Source organism: Triturus cristatus, chromosome 7 (genome assembly GCF_964204655.1).
Source record: "Triturus cristatus chromosome 7, aTriCri1.1, whole genome shotgun sequence".
Classification (NCBI taxonomy): Eukaryota; Metazoa; Chordata; class Amphibia; order Caudata; family Salamandridae; genus Triturus; species Triturus cristatus.
This window is the reverse complement of record NC_140590.1, coordinates 886,458,828-886,486,185: the sequence shown is the minus strand read 5'-3', so window position 1 is coordinate 886,486,185 and position 27,358 is coordinate 886,458,828. Positions and strand designations below refer to the sequence as shown.

Here is a 27,358-nt window from a genome sequence, read left to right as displayed (position 1 = left end):
GGTCTTGAGGTTTGGACTTGTGCTCATCCGGCAGAAATTGGAGCAATTGCTCCATTTCATCCCAATGCGTCCTATTGTACCTGGCTAAAAGTGCTTGGGTATTGGAAATGCGCCAAAAGTTTGCAGCTTGGGAGGCTAATCTTTTTCCAGAGGAGTCGATCAACTTAGACTGTCAGGGAGTGAAGCGTCTCCTGACGTTTGGGAATTGGCCCGCTCTTACCATTAGATTCTTCAGTCGTTTCTAATGCGCAACTGCCCCCTGATGCAAGCTGGATCTGATGGTGCAAATTAATATTATTTTTGTCCACCCTAGGGGTGAGGATACATGCCCGCACAGGATCATTAAAAAGGTCATCAACATATGCAAGCATACCCTTGAGCATGGAAAGTGAGTGCGATTATTTTTGGGAACCAAGTGTTTCGAAAAGGAAATCTTCTAGGGATTCCTTATGTAACTCAACCCCATGGCAATTAGCAGCTCTACCTAAGAATTCTATGTATCCTACACTGTCTGGGGGAGAAGGTTTAGAGTACAGATCGGGATCGTTACCTGTGGGAGAATTAGTGTTATAATCTCTCCAGGTGCCTGTAGGTGTGGAGGAGGTACCCACATTCTCTCTTTTTAAAGGAATATGGTAAGCTTCAGTCGCAGGTTTACATTTGAGAGTCACTTTGGTGGTAATATGTCCAGTTGTTGGATGAATGCAGAGTTCTGTTTTGGATCTGGTTTTGAGGGCAAAACATCGAAACGGTGCTCTTTGATGGAATCGGCACATCTGTTTCAGTGCCGGTGTTTTGGATGCCGAGGAGTTCGGATCCAAAGATGTTTTCGGCGTCAAAGGAGGTGGGGCTGAGCCAGACTTCAACCCCCGAAGGATTCAGCTCTGTTCCTGATTTCAAACGACTCCGTTCAGAGCTGAAAAGCTCTGGGGTTTGTTTTGGTGCGGAGCATGAAGACGGGACATCAGAAACATGTTCTCCGTGCGGACCGTGGGCCGCAGGCGGGGTTGGACCAGAGCCTTCTTGTGCGGAGGTGGACTTAAGGGCAAGGGAGGATCAGTACTCATGGTCTTCGTCCCCATCGGAGCAGGATTCGGATCTTGTTCTTCCTCAGCTCCCATGGCATCTCCAGTCTCTTGTTCTGAATCTTCTCTGGAGGTTTGGAATGGAACCAGTGTTTTGGTTCTGCATGTTGTGAAGTCGAGCCAGACTGTCACGAAGCGTCTTCGATTGGAAAGCCTTACACACATCGCAGTCCTGTTCTTTGTGCTCCGGAATGAAGCACAAGTTGAACACTTCATTTGAGTCTGTGCGCGGGAATGGAGTGGCATGGAGGGCAGAATTTAAATGTAATCTATTCCATCTACTGCGAGGCATACAGACACGGGTTGGCCCAATGGCCTTCTACGAGCTACCTGATCGAAAGAGGGATTTTCATTAAAAACGATATGCTGAGAATGGAAAAAGAGGGGAACCCGAGGAACCGCGATCCGGAGCGCAGCAATTCACGTCCGAACCCAATGGGAGAAAAACAAACACTAATGGAGTCGACATGCACTATCACTGAAAGGAGGAGTCACCTACCTCGTGACTGGAAGTACTTCTTCGAAGAACAACAACTTGCAAACATCCGGACCCAACACTAGATAGGAGTATGCAAAGCACGTGATCTACAGCTCACATGCCTCAAACCTTTGTATTTTTAAAAAAGTACTTACTTGATAACGAAGTTCTTGATATTAAAATTTATATAAAAATAGAAATTTTTCTAAGTTGGTCTAGGATTTATTCTTTGTCTCCATTATGGCCTTCTAGTACAACACATGCTTAGCACTACCCTCTGAAAAGCTTAAACTACTCATCCGCACAACCACAAAAAAGCATTTAGTGTTCTAATTTTTGCCTCCCTCTGTAAACCAATAAGCTGTCTAGACATTACAATGTAGCTCGATTTGGCCCCCTATATAAAGAGGCCAGCTTTCTACATCCATCATCTCCATTGTCATTCTCAAGTGGTAGTTTGTTTATCCAATCTAGAGCCAAAAAGCTGATGCTCCACGTGGCAGGTACTTGATACAGAAGTGTTCTGTCAAAATCCAACTGTTTGGAGAGTGGAAGCATCAGGGGTGATTAGAGACATAACAGTCAAGGCCAAAATGAGTTCGGCTCGAAGTCACACTGCTCTGGGTATGGGTGGTGTCAGGGACAGTATCCAAGGGGCCAAGATTGTACAGCTAAAATGAAAGTTGGCACCGGAGTCTATGCAGAACCCTAGACAGGTTTGAGAGGCACAAATGGTGCAGAGAAGGGTACCCACTGACAGTTACCAGACTGAAGGTCCTATGGATGTTTGAGACTGAAGGCATGCTAGAGGGAACCAAAGAGTGCATAACATTACCTGGTAACAGCTTTGATCTGCTGTGACATCACTGATGATCAAGGGTACTTTGGATGCATTAGAACCAATAACAGAATCAGGTCTTGGATTAGAGGTCGGGAGTTAGACAGATATGCACCTTGATGCCCTTGCGACTTTGAAGTATGAAGGCCGACTGGATGATGTAAAGAGTCCTACTTAGCCTTCTTGTGCTTTTCTTTGTGACCATTATTTAAAAAAGGACTTCAACTGTGAAGATATGTTTGACTTGCCTAAAGAGCGTAGAGGGACTCAAACGGTTTCCTCGGATGTTCAGCGACATACAGCTTTGCTTCATGGTTTCGGATCACCTTTGGGTTCATGAGAGCACATTCATCAAGACACGTAGTGCAGGTCTGTCACCAACATTTGTTTGGCAGTAACAAAGTTTACATCCTTTGCAGACTGGTTTACAATTTGTTTAGAACAAAAATGTCAATCAATGACAATAGGGATAAGCGATGGAGGGCATAGAAAGAAAGGGACAGTGTGCAGAGATTGTGCCTATATACGGCACCACTCGAGGCCCAGTATGGTGCCAGAGTATATTCTTAAAGAGGGACCTACAGTAAGAAGTATCCATCTAAAATATTCAGCATTAGCACATTACAGAGTCACATTAGAAAGCCTGCAGGGTTCGATAAAACGGGCTTTAGTAGTAAAAGAATCACTCATGCAGCTCAACGCAAACAATGGAGTAGAAGAACAAACAAACATCCAACACCATTATGTGAAAGATTAGTATGCCACTGGGTTGAGTTAGGACTTGATTGACTCAAGTCAATGGCTGAAATAAGCTTGACAAAGAACGTTTAAAGGTGGCAGATCCAAAGTTAACTGTGTCTACAGTTAATAAGTCTGATGGACAGCTATGCTGTAAAATCCCAGAATGAAAAGAATCAAGGCTTTGAATAACTACATCCAAAACATAAAACATCTAAAACTCACATCCAACAGTAAAGATATTGCATTTCCCACGTAGCATAGAAAAGGTTTAGTGCACAGGAGCCTTAGTATGCAACATTTATCACAAACTTTAAAGCAAATGTCCCGGTTGGAAAATGAGAATCCGTGCTTAAAAATGGTGTTAAAAAAAAGACAGAAAACATGCTCATGAACCTAAAGTTCGGCCAAAGTAAAGCATTTTCTCATTTACTTTCCATCAGATTCTCCACTATGAAGAAACAACCTACAGCAGATTAAAACATGCATGTGATTAGAGGTGACTTATGTGGGAGGATAAAAAAAAAAAAGGGAAAACCCAAAACAATCGCATCTTGAAGGTGGTAAAACGTACTCCCTTCATAACATCAAGTAGGAACAAGTTCCATAAATGTTTCTTAAAACCCTTATTAGCAGATTCCTAAAAAGACACTAAAAATGGCCACCGAGTCAGAAGAAACTAGCGAGGACCTTTAACGCCAGTTCAATCGGTAGACTGGGTTAACATACTCAAGTATTCTAAATAGACGAGGTCTACACTTAAACTGTAGAAACAAAACTTGAAAAAAGAAAAACCCACACACATGATCTTCCACTGGTAACCAATGAAAGGTCAATTATGCTGCAAAGAGGTGAGCCCATTTGAATAACCTTCGCAGAAAAATGATACGGGTTGCGTTAGTTTGACAAATCCTAATAAGCACCTTTAGCAGTGGAGGGTGTAGTTGGGGAAAAACGCAGGTGATGCCAATCTTTTTTCCCACCACACGCAACAGCAAAGCACACTCCCCAAACCAGAAAAAGATGGAATAGTTGCAGCAAACAAAATCAAATTATTCAAAGTAGCCTGTTCAGGTGATCAGTTTGAAAGATTAAGATGTAGCTCCCAACGGATTTGATCTGTTAACACATATATTACCAATGCTAGAAAGATTTTCTAATACAGACGATTTCTTGTTATGGCAATAGGTTAAACAAAAAAAAAGCGACATGAAGGAAACAAAGTACCTTTTTCTTGTTGAAGAGCCTTGCATCTCTTACTAAGATCTTTTATTTGTTCAGAAAACTCTTCTTCTTTCGCTAGGAAAAGGCTCCTCTGTTTAAAACAGGACTGATCCTTTTCCTTCAGCAATTGCTCAGACTGGGAAAGCTTCGATTTGTATTGTTCTACTTGCTCTGACACACGGCTGTAAAGATAAAAGCAAATGTCAATCATTAAGTAATTGGTAAACAGACATCAGATGATACAGAATGCACCCTAGTAGCCTCATTCAAGTTCTAGCCTCACTCATACTACCATGTTCTGGTTTATAAGGACGACTACTAGCATTTTAACAAGGGCCATTTACTAGAAGACAAATGAGGGTGGAGTGCACAGGATAAGACTATCTACTTCCCATTCATAGTTCACCCAATTAAAATATCATTCCTGGACGCGAACAGAGGTAAGTTTTAATTAAATAGGTCATCCTGCTACTGCTTCCAATGCAGCAATTAGGGGGTATACAAATGTACTAATCCATGGTATCAAATGCTTTGAGAAAAACTAGTTGGTATGAACCTAGTGTGTAGTAGTAAGAGTACCTCTAGACAAATTGCTACTAAAAACACAGAAGGGGTGGGGCAAATTAGTGAGAGCCGTGCAAGTATGATGGCCAGTTAGCAACAACAGCTTCTATCTCCATTAGAGAAGGCATCTGCAGGTATTTCAGAGAATGGTAAAAACCTGAGAAATATTGCATTTCATAGGTCCACTATACAGCTTACTTAAACTAAACCAGAGGTAAGGGCACTAAACGTGTATATTCTTGCTTCAACAGCTCAGTGCTTCGTACACTGCATGTATTAAACACTCTTGCCTGACATTAGGTGCGACAGGTTATCAGGTTGGATTACTGGCATGATCCCAGAGTTTAAGTGAAGTTAGCAGGATGATCATGTGGGTGGGGGGGGGGGAATGGGTGTAGAAAATCCAGCATTTCAGGTACTGTGACCCTCTAAATCCTACCAACCAACCAACTTAGACCAGTACATTACTAAATCTTCAGTAAAACCCAATTAAGCCAAACTGCACCAGAGGAAACACACAGAGGACAATTTGAGCACAAAAATAACTTTACTTTATTTCGGCTAGATGCTCCAACAGCCTTGTCTCAGTTACTGCCTTTTCTTCAGCCAACTTTTCTTTTGCCTGATCAGTGGCTACTCTGTAATGAGAAACTGAAAAATTAAAGACACCACCCAACATCAATTGAATAAAGGTTTAGTAGCAAAGAGGATCACATTTTACAAATCAAAATAGGCTACTGGGAAGGGTGCAGCATGGTAAATAAAAATATAAATCCATGTACAAGTAATTTACTCTCCTTAAATATCAGCATTAGAGCTGTATTTCCAAAAGGAAAAAAGAATGCAAGAACAATGGAGAAGTACAATTCAACAAAATCTCATGTACCAAGAGGTAAGCATTCATTGGATACTGATTTGGGAAAGCAAGACAGACCACACCACCAACAGCAATGTGTTCGACTGAAAATGCTCTAAATAACTGCATAAGAACACCACATTTAGACTCTGGTTTCATTTGGACCCTTTTGATCAAATGCTTGTAAGTGTAACACATGCCAACTTAAGTTGCCACTGCAGTGACTAGCATCAGGACATGAATTTGCTAAACCTGTAATCAGATTGACCTGAGGCATAGAACAGTGATGAAACCTGCACCTCAGCTGCGCTAGTCACTGCTATGTTTACCAATGCGGTCTGTACCTTTACACTGTTGACGGTGTAGCGAAAGACAGCAGGCCAGATAAATATCCTTGATCAAAAAGTAGAGATGAGTAATTTGCTATGCAGCTTAACTTAGTCCACAGTGGGTGGGGTTTTTTAAACAGGGGATGAAAGATTAAGGATGTGTCCCAACAAATTCTGTGAATTCAAGTCAGCATGGTGAGTGTGACTTTACATCCGACAGCCCAGCTGAGATGTCACTTTACCTCCTCAAATCCCTGCACTTCGTGCTTGGGATGACATTGAAATAAAAGTGGAACTGGTTCTGAAATTATTTTTAAACCAAAAATATGCCATATGAAAGAAGGCGCGAGTGACAACGGTTTGAGGTTTCTTTAGAAGTTCTAAAATAAAGACAGAACACTTTGGTAGTGAACAGGTTACCTTCAGTAACACCATATCTGTAGAGACTTACTAGCCACAGATACCGTGCCATAAAATATCCCCAGGTGTCAGACTGGATCTAGAAAATCTTGAGCAGTATCCCTGAAGGTAGGTAGGAGGCAAACAGCTCCCCGCCTGCTGCACCTGATACGTCATGCCTATATCCATGCTACCACAGTGCACCAACAGTTTTTTTGTGACTACCTCTGCACCAGCAGTATGGAGCCATGTCAGAAGGCTGATTGGCTAGTATGAAGATTCCAAGGGCCTACAAAGGCCTTTTTAGGCAGAAAAGGCCAGTTCGCAGAACAGGGAGGATGGGAGTTTTGATAAAGAATCTGTGGCTAGATACGTCTCACAGACAGGGAGTTACTGAAGGGAAGTAACTTGTTCATCTGCTAGAAAACTGCTAGCTTGAATAGATAAAGAAATACCTCCCCAAAAGTTGGCCAGTGAACTGGCTTAGACCAATGTAGGCATCAGGCTCTGTATATACTATACCAAAAGGTATAGTGTGCACAGAGTCCAGTGGATCCCCAAAGGCTTACAGAGGTAAAAGTAAATACCTTACTCTATTTGTGTTAGTGTGGGGGAGCAGTAAGGGTTTATCAGAGGGTAGTATTATGCATTTATTGCACACACTCAGGCAAGAAATGTCACATACTTAAGACAGAACGCAGACCAATTGTTTCAAAAATATTTCTTTAGTTGCATTTTATTTTTAGAACCAAGCAACACTTGGTACAGGTAAGTAGAATGTTACTTCAAGACCGGTTGTTCAAAATAAACAAACTGAATGGAATTGACTGTTACAGGTTTGTAGCACAAGTTACTTACTTGTGTAACGATATAACTGTAAGAGACATTAGTTAGGGATAGATTCCTTACCTTAGAATATCCCCAGGAGTCAGACTGGATCCGGAAAGTTTGTCAGCACTACCCCTGCGCGTCGGTAGGTGGCATACGGCTCCGCGTACGTCACTGGCGTCGTAGCCGCAGAGATTACATCGTGGGAGCTATTTAGATGTGCCCACGTGCGCTGACGTCAGTTCTGTACACAACTTTCCCATGCCAGAAGCGCAAAGCCATGCCAGAGACAGACTACTGGTGCAATAGAACTAGGGCCCTGAAAGTGATGACTTGAACCCTAGAGAACAGTTCGCAGAACGGGGAGGAGGGGCGGGCGGTAAGGAATCTATCACTAACTAATGTTTCTTACAGATATATCGTTACACAACAGTAACTTGTGCATCTGAAAGAGACTTGTTAGTTATAGATTCCTTATCTTAGAATACATACCCAAGCAATACCAACCCCGGTGGTGAGTCTGCGAAGGAAGATAGTTCGCTTGTGCACATCCCGGCTTTTCTTGGCACCCATCTAGCCAACAAATCGCTTGTCATCCACCTGGAACTGTTGTGTGTGCGCGGTTGAGATAGAATAAAAGTGCACATTTTGGGTCCAGACGGTGGAGCCTCTTCTCTTGAAGGGTGCGGAGGCGGAAAGAAAGTGGGCAGAGTTACAGTTTGCCCGAGATGAAAGGCAGAGACTACTTTTAGTAGAAAGGAGGGATGTGGTCGAAGCACAACCGTGTCTGGATGAATCGCCTGGAAAGGAGGTTTGCAGGAAAGAGCCTGAAGCTCACTCACCCGCCGAGCGGAGGTGATGGCCACCAGGAAGACAAATGGAGCGCACATCAGATATGTGAAAACTAGGTTCAAGTCCCATTGAGGCATCACAAAAGGAATAGGAGGGAAAAGGTGAGTAATGCCTTTGAGAAATCTATTAACAACCGGGGACTTGAAAAGAGGGCTGATCAGGCAACCTAAGAGGCTGAAAGAGCAGAGAGGTAGCCCTTGATAGTGCCCAAAGCATAGCCCTGCTGGGCCAAAGAAAGGAAAAATAGGACCTCAGAAAGAGGAGCAGCAAGAGGATCAACAGATTTTGTTGTGCACCAAGCCACAAATTTTTTCCACTGACAGGTGCTTACCGTTTTAGTGGAGGGACGCCTGCCTGCCAGAATCACATTACAGACTTCGGGAGGCAAGTCAAATGGAATCAGCTGTCGCCGCTCAATCTCCACTCAAGGAGGTGGAGGGTGGACAGGTTCGGGTGGAGGACCGTCCACTTTTGCTGTGACAGGAGATCCTCCCGAAGAGGCAGTCTGATCAGGGTATCCACACTCATAGTAGCCCGGGATACCGAACTCTTCGAGCCCAGTCCAGTGCCACAAGAATGACTTGGGCCCGGTCGCGCCTGATCTTCAGCCCTCTGGGCAGAAGTGGAGTAGGCGGAAAGGCGTACAACAGACAGCAATTCAACTCGCGACGAAAAACGTCACCAAGCGAGTGCCGCCTTGAAAACTCCAACGCACAGATCTGCTGACATTGCGCGTTCTCTTCGGTGGTGAATAGATCTAACCAAGGTTCTCCCCACTGCTGAAAGAGACCTTGCACGACCTCCGAGTGAAGACGCAATTTGTGATCCAACATGAGCCTCCCGACATAGGGTCCACAACCCCACCCAGCCCTGTTTGTTACAGTACCACATGGCGGTGGTGTTGTCTGAACAACTGCACTACTCTCCCCTTGACAGAGGGAAAGAATGCTTTCAGTGCAAGTAGGATCGCCCTGAGATCCAAAAGGTTGATATGGAGCTTGGACTCCAGAGGCCTCTGATCACCGCCTCACATGTGGCCGCCCCATCCCAGGAGGGACGCATTCGTCACTACCGTGTGCTCCGGTTGGGGAAGGGAGAGGGATCTGCCGCTGACCCAACGCTGGTTTATGAGCCACCACTGCAAGTCCTGTGCGGTGCCCTCATATCTGGACGTAGTCGGACATGTCCCCAACCCCCCCACACCCCCCATGCTGCGTCCACCGGAACTTAAGGTCCCTCTGCAGAGCCCGCATATGCCATCTAGCATGATCGATCAGCAGGATGCAGGAGGCCATGAGGCCCAGCAGCCTCGGTGTCTTCCTGACCAAAACCCAGGACCAGGGCCAAAAGATCAGAATCATAACCCAAATGTCCTGGACTCGCTGTTCGGGAGGATAAACTCGAAACTGCGCCGTATCCAGAACTGCTCCGATGAAGAGGAGCTTCTTAGAGGGAATCGGGTGCGACTTCGGCACGTTGATGGAAAACCCCAGCAAATGCAGGAGGTTGGCCGTAGTCTGGAGATGGGGGGGGGGGGGGGGGGGGGGGGGGAACGGACGAGTGCCTGGGGCGAGCCAGCTTTCAACAGCCAGTCGTCGAGATAGGGGAAGACTGAAATCCCTGATCTGCACAGGTGAGCTGCGACCACTGCCATCACTTTTGTGAACACCCGAGGGGCGCTGGTAAGGCCGAAAGGGGGCACGGTGAACTGAAAGTGCTCGTGGTCCACCGTGAACCATAGGTAACGGCTGTGGGCTGGCAGGATGGGAATATGAAAATAAGTATCCTGCAAGTCCAACGTTATCAGCCAGTCTTGCGGGTCTGGAGCAGACAAGACCTGAGCTAGCGTGAGCATCTTCAACTTCTACTTCCGGAGGAAGCGATTGACGTTCCGGAGGTCTAAGATAGGGTCAGACCTTTGTCCTTTGGAACCAAGAAGAGAGTAACAACCACGACCTCCTTCTGCCGTCGGAAAGCGCTCGATGGCCTCCTTGGCCAAGAGGGCCGTAACTTCCAGCTGGAGAAGTGCCAAGTGTTCCCCCGACATGTGGTGGTACTGAGGTGGCATGGCTGGAGGGGTAGATTCGAAGGGGAGGGAGTAGCCCCGGCGGACTATTTGCAGAACCCACATGTCCGAGGATATGGAGCGCCAGTGGGAAAGGTGATGAGGAATCCCGCCACCCACTGGCGTCAAGTGGGTCTGAAACACCAGACTAGGAAGGTTTAGAGACCGTGGCAGCAGGGGAGGTGGTGGACTGACCCATCCGCTGTCCCCGGTATACACCACAGCGGGCCCCACGTCCGCAGCTGCACAGACCGTGGCTGCGCAGACTTGCGGGTCTGAAAAGAATGCGCCTGGGTGCCCAGACTACGTCCGGACCGAAACGCGGACCCCAAGGGATAACGTGTGGTGGCGAGACCCAAGGACTGGGCCGTAGCCAGAGAGTCCATAAAGCATTCCAGGGTGCTATCCGCCTTCTCACCAAAGAGGCGTGTACTGTCAAAGGGCATGTCCAACAGGGTGTTCTGGACATCCCTAGAGAAGCCAGTAGTGCGGAGCAAAGCACAACGACGGAGCGCCATAGTTGTGGTAAGTACCCTACCGGCCGTGTCAAGCTCCCAACAAAAAGTGAATTTCGCAGCATCTCTCCCTTTGGTAATGGCTTGGGAGACAACCGCCCGTGATTCCACAGGGCACTAAGGTAGCACCTGTGCCACAGTGTCCCACACAGAATGGGACTAGCAGCCCAGCAGGCACACAGTATTCACCACCAGCAACCCGGAGCTGGCAGATGTGAAAATCAAATTTCTCCAGTTTCCTAGATTCCTTGTCCGGAGGAGAAGGGAACGCGCTCGGCGAGGCAGAAGCCTGGACAACCAGACTCTCCGGCGTCGGGTGTTGTGTGAGAAAGCGGGGGGTCGCCCGATGGCGGTGCACCACACCCTTGTCTACAGGGACTCATGTTAGGTTTAATCCAGGTGCCTAACAGGATATCAGTAAGCTTTTCATTGAAGGGCAGTAACGGCTCCGCAGAGGACGACTGCAGCTGCAGGACCGTCAGGAAATTGGTCCCGATAGGTACAGAAGGGAGCTCGAGATTAAGAGCCTCAGCTGCTCGATGTAAAACCACCAAAAAAGTCCCAACCTCCTCCGTGGCGACGGAAGAAGGGGAAAGAGTGCCTGGGTGTGAAGAGAAATCCAGATCCACTGGACCCTCCACATTGCCTTCCCACTCAGGCTCATCCTCACATTGAGCTGCAAGAGGGTCCTCAGACCCCACCCAGTATTCCCCTTCGTCCACTGGTTGCTTAAGGGGCCGGTAAGGAGGAGGTGCCCTGGGAAACTCGATAAATTCCCCTCCAAGAAATGGGAGGGTAAAATATCAGTCCTGGGTCGGCACTGTCCAGCGTCCGCGCCGGCGCCACAACCGGCGCCGGGCCGGAGCTGGCAGCACCACAGGGTATAGTGCCGGCATAGCAGAGGCCAGAGGCAGCGGCACAGGGGCAAACCCTCCCGACGGATCCGGGGGGCCCGAACGCGCTCCGGAAGGACCCAGACGGGGAAAACAAAAAGGCTTAAGGCCGACAAAAAGGCCTGTACCTCATTCGAAGTCGCGTGCGGCCCTGGAAAGGGAGGGTAGGCCGCAGGCAACGACGGGGACTCGAACGGAGCCGCGGGGGGAGTTATCGCGCACCCCCTCCAGTGAGGGATAGAAGAGCGACAACGCTTTTGACATTATGGTGCCGAGACTTACCTGTCCACGATTTTGACGAGCGATGCCGATGACCTCCCACGGGATCGGGACCTTGATCAGCGAGGAACAGATTTCCGGACCGCCAACAACTTTCAGGAATGCTCCCACAAAGCTTTCGGCGCCATGGCCTGGCAATCGGGGCACGCCTCAGGGTCATGGGCGTGCCCCAAGCAGAAGAGACACACGTCATGAGGGTCTAACAGACATGTTGCAATGGCAGGCCCTACAGGACTTAAACCCGGGCATCTCTATTGCACCTGGAGTCAAGCACATGACAAAAGGTGGTGTCAGAAACAAAGTTAAACTTTTAACAAGGGTACTGCTCTCTCGGAACTGCGCTGCTGCGGGGAAAAAGAAAGAACTGACGTCAGCGAGCGTGGGTGCATCCAAGTAGCTGATGTCATCTTGGCAGCTACGACGCCAGCAACGTACATGAAGCCGTACGATGACGCATACAGACACGCAGGGGTACTGCTAACGAAAACTTTCCAGATCCAGTCTGACGCCTGGGGATATTCTAATGTAAGGAATGTATCACTAACGTGTCTTTCATATAAATACTTCCAAGACGATAGGCATTTGTAATGACTTGGTGATTACTTTTCAGATTACTCTTTAGAGGACTTTAGATTACTTTTTTCTACTCAGTGTGATATGGCTAGATATCAAACTGGGACACTTCCTAGATAAAGGCAAGTAAAACAGTTTTGCATTAAAACACAGTTGCTTAGGTTTTCATACAAACGCACAACACAGAACTTAGAGGAAAACAGTCAATGCAATCCTATGTAGAAAAATGAGATTATTAGTTTGCAAGTAAGCAATCGGTCTTTAGGGTTACGTTTCTGCGGTTAGAACAAGGGTTCCCCCAGGGTCAAGAATGCACTCAAAAAGGACCCTCAGTAGCTGAGTGCAGAGTGCTGAGGCCCAATGTTAGCCTATGGGGCTAGGGGGCAGTCTGTTGGTGCCTGCTCTCAGTCAAGCCACAGGGTTGAAGGAGCAAAGCTCCTACGGTGAAGCTCAGGGTAAAGGAGGATCCAAGATAGCACACAAGCACCACAGGGGCGGCCAGCTGCAGGGTTGAGTCGGATGCTCTGTTTTCAATGGAAGTTCACTGGTAAGAACAAACACTGCAGGTTGGGGCAGGGAAGCTGCCCGGAGGGGTCCACCGGTTGAAGAGGTAAGTTGAGATGCAAGGGGTTGCTTGGACACAGTCGGTTGGGCCACCAAAGTCTGCGGGGCGTCAGGTGGAGGGGTGTCTTTAGGCATCGGGTTACCTTACCAGCTCCGTTTGCGGGACCCTCCAGATAGAAGCTGCAGGCGTCGGCTTAAAGTAGGCCTGGAATCACCAGATCCCAGGTCAGGATCGCTGGGGGGGGGGGGGGGGGGGGGGACACCACCTCGTGGTGTTGGGCCACTCGAACTCTGGCTGTGGGCATAGGGAGCAGAGTGGTGCACGCGGATTTAGCCGAAGCTAGAGTGTTTCCCATGGCACTGGACTTGCTCAAGAACCAAAGTCTATGTAGAGAAGGCAGGGCAGGTCCTCTGGGTTCTTGGAGGTTGCTGGCTGCAGGATTCCACCGGAGCAGGTCAGGGTTGGGACAGGCCAGTAGGGCTGGGGCCAAGACAGTTTGGGTAGTAGCCTTCCTTCAGCACGGCTCTTCGGTCCTTATTCCGCTTGCCTGTGACTTCCGGGTTCAGGGCTGCCCCCTAAATACAGTATTTAGGAGCGTTTAGGGGTCTTGATTTAGTAGCCAATGGGCTACTGACCTTCTGGTGACTACACCCTTGTTGCGCTTCCAGCACGTGCGAGTGCTCACAATCCCCAACCCGGACTGGAGAGCGCCTGCCATCTACAAGATGGCAGGCACTGAAGAGTGGGCTTCACCTCGCCTCCCCCACCTGAGGGGTGGGGTTGGCAGAGGTGGGCACAGTCTGAACTGTCCTAATCTTGCCCACCTGTTTCCCAGCCGAAATAGGGGCAAGATAGGAAAGGGGCCTGCTCCTGATAGCAGGCAGGCTGGTGGTCACTGCTGCAAAGGCGAAAAGGACTTTAAAGCTCCCCTGCCACAGATGGCTCTTCATTACTTGGGGGGAGGTGTGAACACCACCACCCAGGAAAGTCTTTGTTTCTGGGCCCAGGGAGCGATGGCTTACCCCAGGGGTCCTGAAAAATGTATTGTGGTGGCAGGCTGATGTTTACTAATCAGGGAACCCACCAGAAGCTGGTCGTTTCAGGGGGCATCTCTACGATGCCCTCTGAGTGCACTGTATAATAAATCCCACACTGGCTTAAGTGTGGATTTATTATGCTGAGAGGTTTGCTACCAAACTTGCAAGAATTCAGTAAAGCCATTATGGTGCTGTGGAGTTTGTGATGACAATCTCCTAGACCATATACTCTTTATAGCTTTACAGCACTTTCAATGTCTAGGAATTGGTCTAGACACTGTAGGGCACATGGACCTGTACCCTCACCACTGATTGTGCACCCAGCTAGAGGGGTGGCGGACCTATGCCAGGGCAGTGGCACACAGGGATGAGTGTGTATATATAAAGGTAAAGGGCCTCTAAAGGTGGCACAGTAAAAGTGATGCAGCCCTTAGAGGCCTCCCCTGGCTGCTGTGCCCTTGGTACTTTTTGCAAGGGACCGATAGTTGCCAGGGAGGTGCCAATTGGGGGTACAAGGTACAGTTTGGGGAAAGAACACAGGACCTGAGAACCCGATTAGCAAGGTTCCATGGCACATCAAGTCAAAGTGCATCAGTAGTCTGGCAAAAGGTGTGTAGGGGTACTACAACAGAAACCCAGTTTCCTACACTCCCCAGCTGAAGCGCTTCTGTCAAGACATTAGTCTGGCCTTTTAGAGGGCAGCTGGAGGTAGAAGACCTCAGCAGCCTTCCTCAAAACCATAACAAGGATGCCATATTTTCCTGTTGCCACACGGAGAGACCAGGCAAGTGTCTGGTGAGGTGTCCAGATCACTGGCATCCGCCTGTTCCTCTCAACAAATGGCTGTTCTAAAAAAGATCTCCAGCAAAGTGCCCTTTTGTGGTTGCCCATCAGGAATTGCAGCGCCAGCCCAACGAGGAGTTAGCCCAATGATGAAGAATAACACCCATTCGGATGTTGAAGGGCCCTTGCTCCTATTGAGGCTTTTCCTGGACAGTCCTGCATCAATTTTACACTAGGAACTGCATACCTTTGTTTAAACTCTTGATGTGATAAGGAGCTCGTATGCTGGACCTTTAACACTCCTGGTCCCTACCTTTTGATATAACCATAAGGATACTCTGATCTACAGCAGCCAAAATCGCCACAGGGCTGATCAAAAGTATGAACAGTCTCTTACCTGGGCTGCTTTTCGGTTGGCACTGGTGTTGACATCGAACGACAAACCAGCTCCAGGTCGGATTTGGGAATGACTGAGCTAAGCAGTGCCAGAAAGACTGTCACAAGACAAAATAGTGAAAGTTGCGATTCGCAACCAGAAACTGCTCAGATCTAGAAGCGGATCCAGAGAGACAAACACTGATGGAAAATCTGCCTGTGGAAGTCCACAGCAAACACAAGGAGATGGACAGAGCGCGGATACTTTTCAGACAATCACCCACAGATCTGAGTTGAATCCATCATCCTTTAGCTCACTTCACCACCCTAGTTCAGACAAAGCTATATGTAAATCAGTCTTGACCATGTGCCTCATGGGAACAGTCCAGCCCGAACTGCCAAGCTCCGTCCATCATCTCCTTGTGTTCGCCCAAGTTGGCAGGGTATGCCCAGACATGAGTCCCTTGCTCACTTTCCCACTGGATTCAAGGTAGCCTGGCTCATGATGGGTGATACCCCGAAACCAGTCCCTGGATGCTTGTTTCCGGTTCAGGGAATACCTGGCTTGGGAGTTCGGGCTGGACTGTCCCCATGAAGCACAAGGTCAAGACTGATTTGCATATAGCTGGGTCTGAACTGAGGTGGCGAAGTAAGCTAAAGAACGATGATTGATTCAACCCAGATCTGTGACAGGGGTGGGGGGTGGTGAGGGTCTGAAAAGTTTCAGCGCTACGTCCATTCTGACATCTTGGTCAGGTTCCAGGCACCATAGGCAAACAAGATTGTGATCCATCCCAGACATGTGCCGGTGAAAGATACTACAGGGTTTAAAACCAAGATTATATACATTTACTTTTAAGGGGAGATACCACAGGACATTGAGAATAGAATTGCTAAAAAAAATTACAAAAATAAAAACGCAACAGAAATTGGCCAAATGTTGGTTACAAATGACCAGGGTAGCTCTGCTGATCCGACCTGTTTTCACAAAGAAAGGAGCTGATGTCAGCACACTGGGGTGGTCAATACAAGAACCGCCCACATCGCATCTGTAGGAAGCTGGCTCTGTATAGGGTATTACCACTAAGTGATTATACCGTGCAAAGTCAAGGGGTTCCCTAGACGTGTACAGGGCTCAATGTAAAACCCAAAATGCTTTATTAGCGGTAGTGTGGGTGAGCAGCCTTAGGTCGAACAAAGAACGCAAGACATTAATTGCACAACATTGATCAATAATGGACACTACTGAAGGAGATCCAGACAAATTTTAGAAACTTATACTTTGTACTTTAAGACCAAGATATCTGCAAGAAGGCAAGTAAGATTTTAATTAAAAAATACTTTTCACTTTGAAAAATCAACACATAGAAACCTTAGCACAGTTCAACGTTATCCTATGGGGAAAACAATATTGCAGTTAAGTACTGCACTTACTATCCATCTTTGGATCCAACGGTCAGCACGGGCCAAGGGTCAGTACCAAAACTGCACCAACGGAGGAACATTGGGAAGCCAGTTGCAGAGGTTAAAGTAAGAGTTAGACTCAATGGTTTTCAATGGAGACTGGGGTGGTCTCTTCTCTATGAACACATTCTTTCAGTATATGATAACTACTGAAGTTATTGTTATCAAGTTACACCATGACATGGTTATTGATGTGTTTTTCTCCCTGCTTTCCATTTTTTTTATTGCTTTCCAGTCGTGTATATAGTGGGGTCACGTACAAGGCTTGAGAAAGGCATCTAATTCGCACTCACTTGGTAACAAGACGGGTTTTTAATTTTTTATTTCTTCATTGTTAAATTGGTAATTTTTGCATAACATTGAGGGTTGCTCTGTTAGGTATTTTTTTTTTTCCTCCAGATGTGGGGGACCCATTCCTTAATGACTCCTGGGCCAACGCTCACTTACACAGGCTCCTGAATTGTGGTAGCCAGTATAAACTTTTTTCACTTTTATGATTTGCATGCAGAGTGACATACCATTTGGTCCTGAAGAATGCCCCTGAATCCCTTTTGGGGTCATTATAAGGCAGAAACACGTTGACTTCTTGTAGGGGTAGATTTGCTGATAACCACTAGTAGTTTTCATCCTGTTTTAGGAGCCTGCAGAATAAAATATTTTGACCTCCTAGATACAGTTTCTAACCTCCCCCTTTTTAGGTCGAGCCTAGACAGTGCATGCGCTGTTTGGAAGACCTCTAGTAGTAGGGAAAAAAAAACTGTAAAGGACTTCTAGCCTGCCTCTTTCCTATTGGGTTATTGCATGGTTGCTACTCTTTGCTGCCTCCGTAATGGTTAAACGGAGTGATAGCTCACTTCAGTTTACCGAAGAGCAGCACCGACCAACTACAGTTACTCTCCGCCTGCATTGGTCATCTGTTTCTCAGAAGTACTCTTATATTGGCGGCACCCATGCCTTGCTTTTAAACATGTTATGCTAAAGTGCGGGTGCTTTACACACCACTTATCATAAAAAAGTTCACACCTTGGTTTAGTTTTAGTTACAACTTGGATCAGTAACTAAAAAGAAAAAAAAAAATATTTGCAGCACCTGCACTTTATCTTTAAACATAAGCTAAAACTCAGGTGGCGCAATTTCTTCAAAAGAAATTGCAAAAACATTTTTTCCATTGCTTTACTTTTGCAACCATCATGGGACCAGCGCTTTAGCTCACCATGTTTAAAGGCAAAGCGCTGGTTCCGCGATTGCAACAAAGGTAAACAAATATTATAAACAAAAAGCATGCAGCCACCATTTTTTTTTTTTACTCGTTACACTTGAGGCACTCCCGCTTTACCTTTATACATGTTAAGCTAAACCACGGGTGCCGCGATTGCTGCAAAAGTAAAGAAATAGAAAAAAAAATGTCTTTACTTTTGCAGCAATCACGGCACCCGCGCTTTATCTAAACATGTTTAAAGGTAAAGCGCAGGTGGCGTGAATAACTTTTTTTTTAAATTACTGATCTAAGTTGTAACTAAAATTAAACTAAAGTGCAAACACTTAACGAAAACTGGGGGAAGCAACAAGGGGTGAGGATGGATGGCTTCGTAGAACATCTTCCAGACCTCATAATTTATATGCAGACGAACATACTTTGGAAATGCGGTTTCAGAAATGGTGACTGGAAAGAATCCAAAAGCAAAATCTGCAGCGTGGTGTAAATACTCAGTGTATGCTTTCACTTCCAAACATTTCACATTCACGGAACTGAATGAAATGGGATACCTTCCCCTTGGCAAGAGCAAGTGGAGAGGAGAAGCGGACAGCGCACAGAAACCCTTTCATCCTTCCAATACTAACAGCCTGCGAACTGTGGTGCATTCTCACTGCCACAAACCCTTCACCTTATGCAAATACGATGGCCTGAGGTGTAGCTCCAGTGAGTGGCATGCCTACAGTACATGTAAAAGTAATATAGCAATTTGATTGGGCCTATCACATTCTAGAGGAAACAGGTCATTGGAAAAACTATTAATTCTCATTCTGAAATTGTTCTTTGAACATTTCTTTTCATGAAATCGAACAGAATGCCTACAAGTCCCTGGTTTTTCTTTATTGCTAATTTGGTTTATGAATGAGCCCTTGACAGAGGAATTATTGTCTATTTAAACATTATTTGATTGAGATTCTTAATTGTCTGCCTCTGTTTCAACATACACATCTAAGGGAAAGCCGCACTTTCAGAAAAAACACGAAACCCATTTATTTTTAGCAGCTGAAATAATTGTAAATTTTAAAGTTGGTCATACCATACCGCATATGCACCACAATACAATTTTGTACGTCCTCCATAAACATTCACTGTGCGATGGACATTCCTGTTAACTTGTCCCTGAGCCTACGAGCTAATATTTTTAATCAGACCAAGCGTTACATTGGCTATTGCTTTGTTCCAGTGAGCATTAAGCACTGGCAGTTATTTTTACAGGGCAGAAGTGCCCCATGTCGACAAGTCAGTTCTGGCCACAGCGTGAAATGTGTTTAAGTTGGATTATCCCGCAGTGTGATTAATAGGCGTTTATTGTCCCAGACTCAGTGGTACTCATTCTATCTTCCTCGGGAGGATGAAAGCTTGCCGCTTGCAGTCCTATACCAAAATAAGTCTGGCCTGCAGGAAGCAGAGGCAACACAGTTAAAGCCACTACTTTAATGGCCAGCTATGGTGGGGAAAGCCAGCGCTGGGGTTCCAGAAATAACCTCACCTGCCTGCTAGAAACAACAAGCATTTGCAATGCAATAGGTTTCAAATTTACGTGCGTTTAAGCTATTGGCAATGAAATTGACAATGCCTTTTATTTAGGTTTGAAAAACCAAAACAAAAAGGCATAGCCATTTACAATGCAAATAGCTTAAACTCAAGTAAATGCGAGACCTATTGCATTGCAAATGCTTGTTTCTCTTTGCACTGCCATTCACCATCCATACCCGAGGTACCATCTCGTAAACACCTCAGCTCCTCTTGTAGCCTAGAAGAGTTGTAGGCCACACCAGTGACCTTGCCGCCCTAGTGGGAGGAGGGAACCCTATAATGAATCAGGTCTCCTTCTGTTCTCGTCCTAACAGAGGTCCCCTCTCATGTAATAGGGCACCTGCTAGGCCCAGTACTGCCATTGTTAGTGGGGGCCTTTCCTCCCATCCTTCCTATACCTCCCTGCCCCTTTGCTCTTTCGAGACGTGAGACGTACTTCATGACTTCACTGTGCCTGGAGCCACAAGTCTTGCAGGTATGTAATCAGTTGCAGGGGCCAAGCTTGAGGTTAGCACCAGCACAGGGGGCCACAAAGCAGCACCCAACAAACCACCAGCATGGCTGGGTGCAATTTCAAAGTCAGGCACCCAATTAGTTTCCATGGGGATTCTTCATTTGGCAAAGAAGCTGCAGGCGTGGCACCAGAGGTTGCAGAAGGAACACCAACAATAGAGGTAAGAGATGGAGGGTCGTAGGGGCACCGCCTGCTCAGCTCACCAAGGCCCTAGGGCTTGAAGTTTAGGGGTGCCTTCCGGAGGAGTCTTCTAACCAAAATCGGTCACGGTCAGGTGGTGTCTCTGAATTCACGCTGCAGGCACTGTCGCAAAGATCATGAGAGCTCAGTCAACGCTGGACACGAGGACAGGATCACTGTGGAGACTTTACTACACAAGTGAGCTACATGGGCAGCGGGCGTCAGGTGCAGAGTGGGCAGGCGACGTGGATCAAGGTTCCTTGGAGTTAGTTCTTCTTGGATAGGTCCACTGTCCACGTGAGATTGGAGTCTTTTACGAAGGCAGCAGACCTCCCAGGGTTTCCAGAGGTCAATGGCTTCAAGACTGGTCACAGGTTCGCAGAAGCGGGAGACAGATCGGTACGACTGGGGCCAAGGCAGTTGGAGTCTTCAGTCTTGTTTGCAAGGTTGTCTTGAAACTTTAGTTGCCGATCTAGTTTCCAGGTTTGGAGTAGCCACCTAAATACTAGATTTAGAGGCGTTTTAGGGGAGTAACTGGTAGGGCCAATGGGCACCTTACATAGGGTGGCTACACCCTGTTTTATGCCACCCTCCTGTGAAGTAGCATAGCCCTAGCCCTAATTGGAGGGGTCCCCCACCCCACACCATCCACAAGATGGCAGGGACTTAAAGATGTGTTTCACCCCCCCACCTTGAGGGGTGGCTTTGCTTTTTATGCCCAAAGCGAGGGGTGTAAACCAGGGGCTGTCATAAGATGCAAGTAGCAGAGGCTGAGGGTCGCATTACAAAGGCGACAGGCCTTTGAAGTTTCTCTCATGAGCACTGTGCCAATTGGGGAGAGTTGGGGAGGGTGTGTGTGGGGGGGGTGTTGGGAGGAGAAGGTGTGACACCTGCCCAGGTTGTGCTTTGTTTCTGTGGGAGTGGGAACTCCTTACTCGGGGGTCCAGAAACATGTCTGGTGGTTGGTGGCCCCATACAGTCAGACCACACCATGGTTGGTAGACATGGAACAAAGCTTCCCACACTGGCCACAGTGTGGATTTATTGAAAGGAGTAGTTTGGTACCAAACCCTCCTATGTTAAGTGAAGCCATCATGGTGCTGTGGAACTCAGGTTGTCGAGTTTCCAGCCCATGCAACCCTCTATGGCTATGGCACTTACAATGTTAAGGAATAGTCTCCAATATTGTAGCAGCATATCTGGACCTGCAGATATACCCTCACCTGTGCAATAGTGCAACCTGCCATAGGACTACGAGGACTGATACAGGGGTGCCTTAAGGCACTGCTGACTGGTATGGAACCCAGGCAGGGTGTCATGTCGACTTGTATTCTCCCTCACAGGGACATGCAAGCTTCTAGGGCAGTACCATGGTCCCAGTGAGGGGGTCCCAGGGGACCCTCTTCAGTTCCCAGGCCCTAGGTACTCAAGGTACCATTCACTAGGGACGTACGAGGTGGGGGAGGGGCGGCGGTGTACCAATGGGGATTTTGTTTTTAGGGAAGGAGCACTGGCAAAGGAGACCTTGTTGGCAAGGACCCTGTGCGCTACAATTGAAACCACATCAAAGGGGGTGTGGCTACAATGGCTATGGAGGAAGACGTGTTTGCTTAGGGCTCTGTAGGAGGCTCCCCGGGTTAGCTCTGATTCTCCAACAAGGGCCCTGCTGGAGGTGAAACTTTCCTCGCTGCTTGCGGTGCCTGTCATGCAGCCCCGGTGAAACTTCTGGGGTGATTGTGCAGCGCTCTCAGCACTGGGACCTGCCGCCTTCACTGCAGCCCGACGCGATGCAGCAAGGCCGGCACAACCTACTACGAGAGCCGGGGGACTGGCTCTGCCCACCAGGCCCAGTGGCGTGACGCACCTCCATATGGTGGCCGCCACCTGGTCTGCTACATCTGCCCTCCGATGGCACGCTACTGCGACGGATGCCGCCGGAGACCTACTGCCCTTCTTTGGAGGCCAGGGAGCTCCTGCTCCATTACCCTGCCGGTGAGCCTTGGTGGAGGGGGCGGCCCTGCGGAGCACCGCGACCATGCTGGTGCTGCGCTGGTGAGGGCAGCTGACTCTACAGACTTTCAGCACTCCCTCGAGGTATGTGTCAGCACCCTGGGCCTCACCACTGTGGATAACGGCGCCGGGGAGCGAGGCAGAGGACACCTGAGGCGCTGATAGGAACGTGGCTGGGGAGGCGGCAGATGTCGGTGCCCCGGTCCATGTCCCCGATGGCCTGCTGTGCTCTGCGACTGTGGGGGAGCCCCAGAACCAGACGGAGGGAACCCAGCGGGCACATGGGAGCTGAGTGACACGCCTGTGCCTTGGCCTCACTGTGTTGCGTCGCGGCCAAGTCTGGTGCCTTGCCCCCGAAAGCTGAGCTGCTTGTGGCGACCTGCGCGGCTGGCGTGGAGGAGGCGGGAGTGTTGCCTCAGCAGCTGTTGGCTCATCAACATTGATTATCTCGGCGCACAAGGCTTGACCTGCACTCACACCTAGTTAGATGTCATGAGGCAGACGGGGCAGAGCGAACGTGCCAGATACCACCGCCCCACCTCCACGAACTTGTTCCCAGGCAGGGAAGATGGCAGACGCGTAGTCTCCGGCTGCCGTGTCTGGCAAGTTGGATGCGGTCCTGGCTGCGGTGGAGAAGCTGGGGAAGACCCTGAACAATACCCGTACTGCCCTCGAGAGCAAAATTGATAAAGCAATCAACCTTACACTTCTCCATGCTGACCACCGCAAATTGGCGGACCGAACACTGGAGACCACGATGACTGGTGTCCCCACGGGTGCTGGCAGCAGACCAGCATACAGCAACTCCTCAATCGGGTGGATTTTCTTGAGGATAGGGCAGAGGATGCAGACGGCCGGGCCCCACGCAATAACGTACGTGTGGTGGGGCTGCCGGAGGGAAGAAATCCTATCACTTATGTGGAATCATGGCTGCATACCCTCCTGCCGGATGGTACCCTGTCCCCACATTTTGTTGTGGAGAGGGCACATAGAGTACCGACCAGACCTCTGCCATCGGGCACTAACCCTCGACCACTTCTGATCAGGCTGCTGAACTATAGGGACAGAGACACAATCATGCAGGAAACCAGGAAGTTGGGCGACGTCCAAGTGGACAATCAAAAAGTGATGTTCTTTCCGGACTATACGATTCACGTCCAAAGGCAGTGACACTCTAACATGGCGGTGAATAGACGCCTCAGACAATAAGATTAAAAATATTCTCTGTTATTCCCAGTGCGCCTGCGAGTGGTAGCAAATAGTTAAACACTTCACTACATCTGAAGAGGCTGAAAGCTGGCTAGACACATACTCCCCTTTGAAGGCTGCGCCACTGCCTGTTCACACGAAAACCAACACGCCTGGTGCGAATTCCCGTAGTCGCCTTCTCCGGGGGAACAAGCTGAAACAACTTCCATCCTCGCAGTTGCCGGGCCCGGATCTTGCCCAGGTGCTGTGCGTACAGCGGGGTGCCCTTCAAGCTGTGGCTAGTATCAGTGGGTCGCTCGTGGAGGAGAGTGAATCTGTCACCTGCCAACAGGATCAAGACAGCGACACTGCGGACTTCTCAGATGACACCCTCACCAGGCAGGACTCCTGCGAGCTGCCGGATGTTACTCCACAGACTTCCAATGGTATAATTTTATGCCAGAGGTTGTTTTGCTCTATTAGACCCTTTCTGCCTTCAGGGACATCTCACGCAAGTGTATGACTGGATGTTATGTAAAGTTGTGAAATGATTGCCATGTACACCGCTGCAGTCCCTGGTGCCTCGCGTTACCATACCTGCCCCCACCTATCTTATTTGTTTTACGCTGCGCAGGGGTGGCACTTAATATATCTGTTAACACCCCACGTCCCCCCTTTTTTTCCCCTATGGTAGGGGTCACTGGGGTGTACTGGTGGGCACCACACCGATGGGATCATATGTAGTTCAATGCAGGGAGCCCCGGGGAGACTTCAATCTCCTTGCTATTCATATACCACATAGCTCACCCCCCTAGAAGTAGATCATAAGATGGTAACACATAGTTTGGACGACTGCCTAATGCACATTCACCCTTTTGGTATTCTTTTTAGGTTTGAGTGGATGTAAGCAGCGTCGCAGCCAGTCTGCCTTTGTTGTTTTTTTGTTTATTATTGCTGCTATCTGTTTTATTGCTCCGTTTGCCACATGCAACGTACTGGGATGGGGCACTTCTGACATTGCACAACACTGGGGTGGTGCCTCTGGGATTGTGCACACGTGCGACATGCTAATCTACCCCACTCTTGTGTCCGATTGGGTTGTGTACACTGCTTGCTCTACAATGATATGGCGCCCATCAAGATTGGGACCTGGAATGTGAGGCATTCATAGTCCATCATGTATATATCTTATTTACTCCCATCTCAGGCGTCACCACATTGAAGTGGCATTATTACAAGAAACACTTGCAGAAGTCAGAAGTAGGGCAGCTGCACAGACGTTGGAGGGGCAGTTGTATGAAACAGGCTACTCAGCATATGCGCGTGGGGCGATTATGTGGATTAGGCCAGGGACCCCCTTACGGATGATTGACTCAAGCATAGACGCGGAGGGTAGATATGTTCTGTTTAGAGGTGTCTTGGATGGGAGGCAAATTGTTCTTGCGTCATTATATGCGCCCAACATGGAGCGGGGGCCCTTTTTGGATGTGGTTTCCCTCAAACTGGCTGGTTGGCATGATGTTCCCTTGATTTTGGGTGGGGACTAGAATTGTGTCCTAGACGTGTCGTTGGAACGTTCCTTCTCTCCCCTGCCTGGCACTGTCACATGGCGGCGAAAGCTCTAAACCAATGGGCCGCGCACTGGCGACATCACAACCCACAAGACAAGGTATATTCTTATTTGGGAGCGCATGGCCTCCATGTGCGTTTGGATTGCATTATGGTGTCAAATGACTTGCTCTCGAGCAGGTCTAGTTCCTATTACATAGGGCGGACACTCGGATCACAATCCCCACATGGTGGAATTGCAATGGGAGGCCACTGTGCCACCGATACCTACGTGGCTACTTCAGCCGGATGTCTTGCTTGATGCGCCTTTCAAAGATCTGTGGCACAATATTTGGAGGAAAATGTGGGCATGGCTTACTCGCCCCTGCTCGAGTGGGATGCCTTTAAAGTAGTGAGGGAAAACTGTCTGGGTATGCAGGTGGGCATTAGGGCACAGCTAGAGAAAGAACTCACCACCTTGGAGAGGACAATGGCGTACGGTGGTCGGGGACCAAGTCTACACGCAGCGGGAATACATGACACGCTTGTGGCTCATTACCAGGGACTATACGTATCTCGCGCACAGGGCACGACCCTGGAGCTACAGCTTTAGACTGGATGGAGCTGCCGCATACTAAACGTACACAACGGGACTAAATGAACAGTCCTCTTCTAGCGGAGGAAATACAAGACCGCATATTCTCATTGGCAAATGGGAAGTCACCGGGACCGGAAGGCCTGCTGACAGAATGCCATAAAGCTTACACACATACTAGTGCAGGTGTATGAGAGGGCGAAGGAGGAATCCACACTCACTGACTCACAAAATGAGGCCCTGCTAGTGTCCCTCCTCAAGCCTGACAAGGATCCCGAATCGCTAGGCTCCTATCGTCCGCTCGCACTCCTTAATACGAACTACAAAATATTTGCATGTATACTTGCAACGAGTCTCACCCTTGGTGAAAACGCTGGTGCACCCGGATCAGAACGGTTTTGTACCCACTAGTACCTCGCTCAATCTCCACAGATTTTTTTTTTTTTTTTTGTTTAAAGAGTACAGCAGTATGCGGTACCTAGTTGGCCCCAGTCCGGCTGCCTGGCGCTGGACCTGGCGAAAGCCTTCGATTCTCTGGAGTGGCCCTATCTGGTCGCGGTGCTGCGCAAGTATGTCCTGGGCGATACCTTTTTCAACGTGGTCCAATTGCTGTACCAGCGCCCCACAGTCCGCATCCACAGGCTTGTGTCCGCTCCCATTAGAGTGCGGAGGGGAACCCCACCAGGGTTGTCCGTTGTCCCCACTGCTTTTCTCTTTAGCTATGGAGCCAATTGCAATGCTACTGAAATGGTGAAGACTGGGGCATGCAATTCGGGGATGGGACACATGCCGTGTCTCTCTATGCTGACGACTTACTGCTATATGTGCGTGATGTCACTGCCATACCTGCGTCTATAGTAGAGGTGCTGAGTGTTCGAAGAAATGTCGGGTCTTCGGGTTAATTGGGCCAAGTCTGGAGTGTACCCCTTTAGCGCGGACACAGCAGAAACAGATTTATTCATTAATGGTTCGAGGCTCCCGTGGTACCGCACCACCTTTCGTTATCTGGGAATCCGTATCTATCGGACTCCAGATGATTTGTTGGAGGGCAATTTGATAAGGGCAATTTCGGCGGCTATACGGGCCCAAGTGCATTTCTAGAAGTCACTGCCGTTAAATGTCATGAGTCGTGTCACACTGCTTAAAATGATTGTCCTACCCAAGTTATTATACTATTTCTCTAACATCTCGGTTTATGTCCCTACCAGGCTTTTCCGTGAACTGGAGCGTATGTCCCGAAACCTTATATGGAACAAAGGCAGACCCAGGGTTGCGCTGTGGAAATTATATGCTCCCACCTCCCAGGGCTGACTAGCTGTCCCCAATTTGGAACTGTTCTACATAGCAGCTCAGCTGCAGTGGGTGACGAAGTGGCTAGATGATACGCCGACCTTGCAGCAACCGTGGACCCACTCTCAGATCACTCATTTATTCCATCCGGCTGCCAGGCTCCCCCATCCACTCCAGCTATATCTGGATCTAGCGCATAGATGTTACAAAAGAAGCCTATATCTTACTCGTGAGACGCTCCCATATGCTCAGATATTGCCGCTCTTGGGGACGCCCAGAGGGAATACGGATACTCCCGAAGTCGTTCTTAGGCACTGGCATGCAGTAGGTATAGAAACTGTGTGAACATTACAGAAACGGCACCCCCCTAACATTCGAGGCACTAGCGGAGGACAATGACTTACCTGCTGGACAATTTCTCCTACATGCCTCTCATATGAGCCCTTTCGGTGCTTTTGGAAGATTTAGCGATTGAGCCACCAACACCTGCTACCGCAGTATT

General features: G+C 48.4%; 1 protein-coding gene across 1 annotated transcript in view; it reads right to left on the bottom strand.

The window, feature by feature from the left end:
* The window catches only part of HMMR (hyaluronan mediated motility receptor), a 415,301-nt gene that overhangs the window by 169,521 nt on the left and 218,422 nt on the right, over nt 1-27,358 (bottom strand). Inside the window, exons 12-13 of the mRNA XM_085617832.1 lie at nt 5,479-5,565; nt 4,367-4,545 (exon numbers count right to left, since the gene is read on the bottom strand). Coding sequence (XP_085473958.1) covers nt 4,367-4,545; nt 5,479-5,565 — 266 coding nt within the window. The remainder of the gene's footprint in view (nt 1-4,366; nt 4,546-5,478; nt 5,566-27,358) is intronic.